Here is a 10,761-nt window from a genome sequence, read left to right as displayed (position 1 = left end):
TAAATTTCATGACCTGAAATCAGATATGAAGAATGAAGTGATCATTATCATGATGAAAGAGAGCATTCTGTGTTGAATGTAACAATGTAGACTTTGTGATTCACAGTGATTTCTTGAAGAGTTTATAAATCTTCAATAGAAGTAAATAAAGTGAAAGAAGTAGATTCAGAAGATATAATAATAATTTGAGAAAGATAATAATTTATTTTCAATAACTGATCACTGATGTGTGTAAGAAGAATTAATATAAGAGAAAATAATCTTGTTTCTTAGCTTAGTTATAATTTTAGTACTAACTCAGATTGAATATTATTGATATATAAAAGTAAACAAACAATCTTGATTAATCTCTGTTATATTTCTTGAAATATATTAATATTATAAAAGAGAGTGTTACTAAATTGCATTATCAGATAATATTATTAAAAATATATTAATATTGTGAATATCAATGTTGAAAAAATGTTGATACTTATACATTATAATGATTTGTGAATTATGATAGTTAAATATATATATATATATATATTATTCCTGACTTGATTACAACTTGTACAATAATTTTTGAAAACTCAAAATCAATTTTAATTATTAATAATTAAAAACTTAAACTTACAACTAACTAATATAAAAAGAAAAAAATCTACTTCTTCTCTTTCTTATTCTTCTTATCATTCTTTATAATTCACTTCTCATTCTTCTTCTTCTTCTTCTTCTTCTTCTTCTTCTCCTTCTCATCTGAGGTGATAATCATCTCAAAATCTCCCTCTGCTATCTTCTCAGAGGAGGGTGTCTGCTGCTCCCTCTCAGTCAGGTCAACCTGCATCTCAAAATCCCACATTTTCTGGTCTGCTGTCTCAGGTTCCATCTCAGCAGTAAGCAGATTGACATGCTCAGAGAGCAGAGCTGTCTTCTCAATGTCCTGAATCATGAAGTGCATTTGAGACCTGAACAAGGCCTCAATTCCCTCCTTCTCTGCCAGCTCCTGCTAATCAATTAGAGAACAGAAGTGTTATCAAAAATTGTTATCTCTTAATAAAAACTTACCAGTTTTGACTTCTTTGTCTTCTGCTTCAATATCTTCTCAATCTTCTTCTATCACTGCTTATTTACAGTAATACTCTTCTTCTCTCTCTCTCTCTTCATCTTGGCCTTAAATCATTCTCAGAACTTCTCCTGGTTTCACTGCTGCTGTATGAGGCTCTTCACTATCTTCTTTTTCAATCTCTCACAGGCAGTATCATTCACATTATTTCTATACTTAGTTCAGTCTAAATCTATCAGAAGTATTACTTAAAATCATTATCATTCTGCTCTCTTACAGAGCCTCTTCAAGACATTATAACATGTCTTGCAATCTGTCTCTCTGTGCTTGAATGCCTTCTTCTTCTCTCTCTTCAATCTGTGACAGTGCTCATGCGCCTTGATGGTCCGCAGAACCACAGAATATTTAAAGAGAGATGACATGATTGATTTTGATAAGTGTTAAGAGAGAGATGAAGATAGGCAATGATATGATGATAATGATAATAATGATGATGATGATGATGATAATAATAATGATGATAATAATGATGATAATAATAATGATGATGATGATGATGATGAAAGAGAGAGTGCATCAAAATATATTATTAACTTATCAAATATAAAGAGACAAAGAAACTATTAACAGCTTTCAGAGATGTACAGAAACAGCTACAGTGTTGTATAGCAACATTATCTTCATTCAATGCATGCACTATTGATATTCTTTGTATGCATTTATCATATAATCTATATCAGAGATACATGCAGAAAACAGATCTTTGTTGCTATGAAGAATAATTACAGCAATTCTCTGTTTTCATATTATAAAGATAAGTTATTCTTATTTCTTTCTTCTCTCTTTTCTCTTCTTCTTCAATTCATCACTAAGTCCAAGCTGGTATGAAAACTATTAAAACACTCACAGAAACCCTCAAATTGAAGAGTATAAACTAATCAAATTTTAAATGCAGATGAATCAAATTAATTCAATAATACTAATTATTTATTTCTCTCTTAATAAAACAACAGTTGCATCTTCCTCTTCCTCTCTTAAATAAAACATGGCTTGTGAAAAGCGAGTACCACACCAGATCATAATGACTAACACAGCCTCAGCACACAGGGCTGTATACACACAGTGCATGCTGAACTGAGAGACTGTGTGAGTTGTAAACTGACAGCAGCATCTCAGAGAGAGCTGTGCAGTGTGAAAAAGCTGCAACTCTCAGTTACATACACAGAGAGTGAATTACTGCAGTAAGTGTATGTGCATTGCATGAAAGTAATGCTTTTTGATAATACTCAGTCTCTGATATCATGAAAATAGAGTCTCTCTGTGAGATCTGTTTTTATCAGAAGTTGAAGAATCTTATATTTCTCAAGATCATCTTCACGCGCCTTGTCTGTGAAATCAATGAGAGAAATCATTGATTTCAGTGTTCTGCTCTTGATATTATTCAAGTAGCAGCAGAGTTCACTCTGACCACACTTTTTAAGTGTATGTTTTCTAATTATTCATATTTATACAGATATATACTGATTATTTATTAAGTGATGTTAAGATAATGACTCATCACAGCTGTGTTACTCTCACTGTGAGAGATATATAATTGATAATAAATATTATAAAGACTCTGAGAAGTAAGTATTTTAAGAGTGCTACAGCTCTGTAATCTTGATTTTTTTTATTTTTATTTTTTATTTTTTTCTTTTCCTTTTCTTTTTTTTTTTTTTTTAATGTGATTTTTTCTTGTATTTGTTTTGTTTTTTATTTTTTGTTTTTTTTGTATTTTATGTTTTTTTCATAATTAAAATTATATGAATTATAATCTGTGTTCAGAAAAGTAATGATATTTGATAACACTCTCTGTTGAATTTTCAACAAATGAGTACTATGTTATGATATTATGTAAGTGAGAAGTGATTTCATAGTTTCATTTGATGCCATTCTCAATAATGAGATCAGAATGAAAATGTGACTAAGAATTCAAACATATTCTTTATCTGAGACTAGATTTTTATTTGAAAAGTGAATCTGAGATCTTTAATATTTGAAATAATGTGATTTGAAATCAATGTGATGAACACAAACCATGATCAGAAGTAATGCTTTTAGGCAACATAACAACTGTAAAGTTTGATTCTGGTCTCAGACACGGTCACACAGTCAGTCTAGTCTCATTTAATACTATTCTCAATAATGAGATCAGAATGAAAATGTGACTAAGAATTCAAATATATTCTTTATTAAGAACTAGATTTTTATTTGAAAAGTAAATCTGAAATCTTTAATATTTGAAATAATGTGATTTGAAATCAATGTAATGAACATAAATTATAATCAGAAGTAATGCTTTTAGACAATATAATAACTGTAAAGTTTGATCCTGGTTTCAGACACGGTCACACGGTCAGTCTACTCTTAGAAACTCTTAAATTAAAGAGTATAGACTAATCAAATTTTAAATACAGATGAATTAAATTATATTCAATAATACTAATTATTCATTTCTCTCTTAATAAAATAACAGTCATGTCTTTCTCTCTCTCTCTTAAACAAAACATGGCCTGTGAAAAGCAACTATCACATCAGATTATAATAATCAACACAGTCTCAGTATACAGAGCTGTACATATACAGTGTATACTGAACTGAGAGACTGTATAAATTACAAATTAATAGTAGCATCTTAGAGAGAGCTGTGCAGTGTGAAAAAGCTATACCTCTCAGTTACATATACAGAGAATGAATCACTGCAGTAAGTATATATATATTATATAAAAGTAACACTTTTTAATAACACTCAGTTTTTAATATTATGAAAATAAAGTCTCTCTGTGAGATCTGTTTTTATCAGAAGTTCAGAAATCTTATATTTCTCAAGATTATCTTCACGCGCCTTATTTATGAAATTAATGAGAAGAATTATCAATTTCAGCATTCTGCTCTTAATGTTATTCAAGTGATAGCAGAGTTCACTCTGATCACACTTTTTAAGTGTATGTTTTCTAATTATTCATATTTATATAGATATATACTGATTATTTGTTAAATAATATTAAGATAATAACTTATTACAGCTGTGTTACTCTCACTGTAAGAGATATACAGTTAATAATAAATATTGTAAAGACTCTGAGAAGTAAGTATTTTAGAGATACTGCAGCTCTATAATCTTGATTTTTTTTTTTTATTTTTTTCTTTTTCTTTTATTTTTTTTTTCTTTCTCTTCTTTTTTTTCATTGTGACTTTTTCTTATTTTTGTTTTATTTTGTATTTTTTATTTTTTGATGTATTTTATATTTTTTTTATAATTAAAATTATATGAATTATAATCTGTATTTAGAAAAGTAATAATATTTAATAACACTCTCTATTAAATTTTCAATAAATAAGCACTATATTATGATATTATGTAAGTGAGAAATGATTTCATGATCTCATTTAATACTATTCTCAATAATGAAATCAGAATAAAAATATAATTAAGAATTTAAATATATTCTTTATCTAAGACTAGATTGTATTTGAAAAGTGAATCTGAGACCTTGAATATTTGAAATAATGTGATTTGAAATTAATGTAATGAACACAAATCATAACTAGAAGTAATACTTTTAAATAATATAATAACTGTAAAGTTGAGTTCTGATCTCAGACACGGTCACACGGTAAGTCTAGAAGTCACTGATTAATGTTAATGAGAAGTGTGTATTAACTGTAACTGATCAGAGTATAATACTTTCAACTGTTAATGAGTCTATATACCTTCTCACTCAAAGAATGAATCAGTGCCTGTCTGCATCAACCACATTACATTAGAGAAGGATTTGAAAGATAACTATAAGAATGTCTTAATAAAACAGGGAAAAGATTAGCTTCTGTTCAAATTCACAAGCAGAAGCTCGAAGAGATCAAACAATGATAATTTAAAGAGAAAATGATAATGAATGCAATTCTTGTATCTACTGTGATAGATAATATGTATAATATAAAGGTTATGATAGACAGTGATCTATGTTATTACACAATGATTAAATCTTCAATTATAAGATGTTATAACCTTCAGTATATTCTCTTATCAAGACCTCAACTTCTCACAGAATTTGATGATTTAAAAGATAGTCATATACATTACATGATGAAATTAAACATAGATGTTAGAGAACATTAATATCAAGATATCTAAATATATAAAGTTAATAATCTTGACTATAATCTCATGCTAGAACTTGTCTAACTATCTGAACAAGACATCTTATTGAATATTTAAAACAGAAGCTTAATATTCTCTATCAATAATAGACTTTATAAAGATGATATTCATAAGACTATGAATCTTACTCAGATATCTGTCAACACTTAAAAAATTCTCTGAAAAAGAAGTCATTATCAAAATCACTGACAGAGTTGCTGACAAAGTCACTGACAGTATGATTATATATTAATCTATTTCATCAGTCTGTCTAATATTAAGAAAGCTCTAGATAAGTTATTCTGTACTATAATAACAGATTCTCACACAAAACTCTCTTAATAATATCATGAATATCTAGATATCTTTTAATAAGATAATATTATAAATATATCTTCTTTACAAGACTCAGAGATGAATCACAGTATCAAGTTAGAAAAGAAGAATGATAAGAATCTCAAATCATCATAAGGCTTTCTTTATAATATGTCTTAAGATGAACTTCTTCTTCTTCAGAAGACACTCAATAATCTGTTAAATAAGAAATTCATATATATTACCAACTCTTTCACTGCAGCTTCCATTCTCTTTGTAAAGAAGTTAGATGAAGAACTCTGATTCTATGTAAACTATTAAGATCTGAACAGATTGATAAAGAAAGATCATTATTTCTTATCTCTTATCAATGAAATTCTAGTATATATCAGATGAGCTTAATAGTTTACAAAGCTAGATATTATCACTGCATTTTATAAGATTTATATTACTGAAGAAGATGAATAGCTTACAGTATTCTGAACATATTACAGTCTCTTTAAATAAGTAGTCACACTCTTTGAACTGACTAATGCTATCAGTATATTTCAGAAGTATATTAACAGAGCACTCTGAGATTTTCTTGATAAGTTTATATCTGTATATCTAGATAATATTCTCATCTTCACTGATGAATTCAGAAAAGAATATCAAGAACACATGTGAAAGATATTATAATAATTATAAGAGTCAGAACTATCAATAGATATTGATAAGTATAACTTCAAAGTCAAGAGTATAAAATATCTAGACTTTATCATAGAAGCTGATAAGAGAATTCAAATAAATTCTGAGAAAGTCTCTGCTATTCTTGAGTGAGAGACTTTATATACTGTGAAAGATGTACAAAGCTTCATTGAATTCACTAACTTCTATCAGTGATTTATATAAAACTTCTCAGATATTGTGAGATTACTTATAGAACTTATTAAGAAAGACTCAGTATTTTAATAATCAGTGAACACTGAAGCTGTATTTACACAGATAAATAAGATATTCATTAATATCTCTCTACTGATAATATTTAATTCTGATTACAAGATAGTTATTGAAGCTGATTTCTCTGACTATGTTATAGAAGAAGCTATATTACAATATGATAATAAAGATATCTCATAATCATGCATCTTCATATCTAAGAAACTGAGTCTCACTGAATGCAACTATGAGATCTATAATAAGAAACTTCTTATAATTGTATACTATCTAGAAGAATAAGACTCTGAACTCTGAAGTGTCTCTGAATTTGAGATAATCACAGATTATAAGAATCTTAAGTACTTCATGACTACTTATAAACTCACTGAATAACAGATGTGATGATCTGAGTTCTTAAGTCACTTTCATTTTAGAATACACTACTGTTCTGACAGTCAGAACTCAATGACAGATGCTCTCTTATAACAGAAGTAAGATATATCATTCAATGTAAGAGATACTCACTGAATGAACTGAGAGCACTGACTCTTAAATCTGAATATACTAGTTGATCAAGATGAAACAGTTTATAACACTATACATACTTCTTCAATTAGAACTGCTACTAATATCTCAACTTCTCTCAAATCTATATTAGATGAACTATAGTATACAGCAGCTCAAACTGATAAACTTCTCTAAATACTTATTAAAACAGTATAATAAGAAGCACTCTGATTTCTTTCAGAACTACATATAAGAACTGACATCTCAGAATATTCAATTGATAATAATAATACTCTACAATTCTGTGAATAACACTGAGTCTCTCACTCTGAACTCTTACACACTCAGATAATACAAGAAATGTATAACTCTTGTATAATCAGTTATTCACATTATTTATAACTCTATTAAATAATCTCTTAAGAGTTCTACTGATCTGAGATATTAAATAGCATCAGACATTTCATCTGAAACTGTAATCATTGTTTCTTCATCATCTTATGAAAGAACTGTAGAAAAGACCTGCTGAAATCACTTAATATCTCTGATAGAATCTGATGAGATATGATAATTAACTTCACTGATAATCTCTATTATTATTATTATTATTCTTCAATTATAGATGTATGCAGTCAGAGACTATAACATCTACCTGAGAATCTTTAGATCTCAGAGTTTTTTCCTATATCTATAGAGTCAACTATTGTACACTTATCAATTTCAGATATGCAAAATCAGAAAATTCTAGCTCAGAATATAAAAACTGTTTATAAATTACAGTATTTCAACATCTTCTGATACTTTGAAATCATTTGAAAATATCATGACAAAGGAAAAAAGAACATAGTCTTAAAGATAGACACATTAAATAGATAGATAGAAAAGAACAGAAAGAAACAAGTACAGTAAAGAGAGACTATAACAAAATAAAATTATTAAAAGATAGTGTATAGCTGTTTTAACAGACTATATCTAATCAATTTCTACCTCTTCATATTCAGATACTTCTGAATTCAGTCATTTTCTTATAGCTGCTTGAGTTTCTGATAGAAAGTCTATTAAGTATTTAATTCCTGTCTCAGTTGAGAATAAAAATCTCATATTTAATTGATTTAAATCATACTTCTTCTTTAATCTGACACTGAGATTATTGTATAATACACAATGTATTATAATATACTCAGAAATTTCATTTGTATTGCAGAATGAGCACTCTGTTGAATCAAATCTATTATCAAATCTTTGTATATAGAATTTGAAAGAACCATGTTCTAGTTTCAGCTGAATTATAGATGAGAATATTTTCTTTTTACATTTAATTGAACAAGATTTCCACTTTGATTTTGTCTCAAATCTTGAATAATGTATGCTCTTCTTTTATTTCTGCCAGCTTTTATTTCACTTATTTAAGCAAGATTCTTTTATCTTTCTCTTTATGAAAGATCAGAACACTGTTTTTTAAATAGATCTGCTCAATTCTAAATTCTTTTTGAAGCTGAATCAGCCAATTCATTGTCATGAATATTCATATGAGTAGAAATTCAATGTAGATGAATTATCAGTTTTGATATTCTTCTCTTTTGAATTTTCAAAACAGAGTTTAAAATCAGTTCAAGATTCATTTGATCATTATAAATCTGACTATTTCTAAGTCTTTTTAAAGCAGCTTGACTATCAGAAAATATTCATATCTCTTTCAAACTATTTTCTCTTTTATAAGATTTTATTTCAATGAGTTTGAAAGCTTTTACTATTACAAATAGTTCAGTATCAAAGACTTCAGATTCACAGTCTAAATTTCAGAAATCTGAGATAAAATTGATATTATCTTCAGTATAAGCAATATCCGTGTCTAATCTATTCAAATTCTCATTTTTTGAGTCATCTGAGTAAATCAGAATAGAGTCTTTTATATTAATTATAGAGATCTTCTTTAAATACTGTTCATATTCTCTCTCTTTAGATAGTTCACTTATTTATAAGTCTATAAGAGATTTCAGCTTTTCTTGCCAGAGAGATATCTTCTCATGATCAATTTTCTCAATATTTAATAAAGAAAATTAATTTTTAATAAGTGAATATAGTCTATACAGTTGAGAGAGCATTTTCTTTAAGTATTATTCTCATTTCAATCAAGAAATCTATTTCAATTCAGTTCATTTCCTGAGTTAACTGATGAAAATGAAGAAGAGACTCTTTCTCTGATTATATAATTTGAGCTCATCTTCATGACTCTCAGAGCATAGTTTATACAGGCCTTTTCAAATGAAATAGTAAAAAGTGAAACTAAGACTTCAATTTTCATTGCTTTAATAAAAGATGATTTGAATGCTTTCAGAATTCTTCTCAAAGCTCTGTTTTATAGACTTTGAAGTAGTTCAGTGAAGTTATCTTGATTGTTTCATCAAACTTGAACTTCATAATCAGCTACTGAGATAATACAGACTATGTATAATTGTCTCATAGTCTGAAAGAATAGACCTCTCTCAGTATTTAATAGTCTGATTATACTATTCAGTAGTCTCTCTGCCTTGATGATTCTTTGTTGAATATGATATTTAAAATTCAACTTGAAGTTTAATCATACTTCTAGTCATTTGATATTCAAACTGGGTTTAATCTCTTTATTCAAAAGAGTTAGACTTAGTTCTTTCTCATTAAATCTGAGAAAAAAGTGAATTAACTCAGTTTTATTCATATTAAATTGAATTAGATTAATATCTTTTCTAACAAAGATTTTCTTTACTGCTTTCTCAATCATTTCTAAATTCTCTTTGATTATCTTTGAACTGTAGAGTAGATCAATATCATCTATATAATTTAAAGATCTCACTATTTTCATCTCTCTATTCTTAAATAGATATGCAGTATATATTATAAATAAAACAGGTGAGATTGAAGATTCTTATGATACTTCTATTTTTATCTCAGTTTTATCTTATTTTCTTTCATCAAAGAATAGTTGTATAATTCTTTTAGATATAAAACAATTAACTCATTTTATTAGAGAAAGTGACAGTTTTAACATCTTCAAAGTTTGAATCATCTTAGACTTTGAAACATGATTAAATGTATCTTTTATATTAATAAAAACTGCAGTTGAGACCAGGTCTTCATGCTTTACTATTTGAATATTATAAATAACTGAAGGAACAGTGTCAATTGCAGAACATTGTTTTCTACCTTTCATTTATTCATTAAATAGAAGACAATCACTAATAGAGGTTATAAAAGATAATCTAGTAGCTATTATCTTTTCTAGAATTTTTCTCAAACAGTTCAACAAAGATATTACTCTATATTACTTAGAAATTGAAGCTTTTATATTAGATTTTGCAAGGATTACTTCAGTAGCTTCTCTTCAGCATTCAGAATGATACTCATTTTTTAAGAGATTGAAAAAGAGCTCAAAATATTCATTCTTCAAGTAGAAATATGTGTTTTGAATAATCAAGTGATTAATTGAATCAGGCTCTGCAGCAGTCTTAATTGAACTTGAGAATATTACTGACTCTAGTTCATCACATGTAAGCTCAGGTCATTCCCAGTTATTTTCATCAATATATTCATGAAATGACATATTCTTCTCTTCTAAATATGATAAGTTTTGAAAGAGAATTCTTATAAAAGCTTGACATTTTTTCTCAAAAGAGTTCACTGTATATAATTCATTCTGAAATTCATATTCTAAGGTTGAAAGCTTTGCTACACTTCTTGTTTTAGTATAGTTGAAGGCTTTAAAGACTTCTTTTCCTTGTGCTTCTTCAAGAAATTTGTTTCAGCAATCTGTTATGAC

The 10,761-nt window shown here is 27.6% G+C and overlaps 1 protein-coding gene across 1 annotated transcript; it reads right to left on the bottom strand.

Moving 5' to 3' along the window:
* Positions 1-685: 685 nt before the first annotated feature.
* BDCG_17264 (uncharacterized protein) lies at positions 686-1,146 on the bottom strand (the record flags this gene model as incomplete). The annotated part of the gene is made up of 2 exons (XM_045426408.1): positions 686-988; positions 1,114-1,146. 2 exons carry the CDS (start codon positions 1,144-1,146, stop codon positions 686-688), a joined length of 336 nt encoding a protein of 111 aa, XP_045281601.1.
* Between the last annotated feature and the right edge of the window lie 9,615 nt (positions 1,147-10,761).

This window comes from Blastomyces dermatitidis, assembly GCF_000003525.1.
Source record: "Blastomyces dermatitidis ER-3 genomic scaffold supercont1.6, whole genome shotgun sequence".
NCBI classification, from domain to species: Eukaryota; Fungi; Ascomycota; class Eurotiomycetes; order Onygenales; family Ajellomycetaceae; genus Blastomyces; species Blastomyces dermatitidis.
The sequence above is the reverse complement of the archived record's forward strand: the minus strand, read 5'-3'. Positions and strand labels throughout refer to the sequence as shown.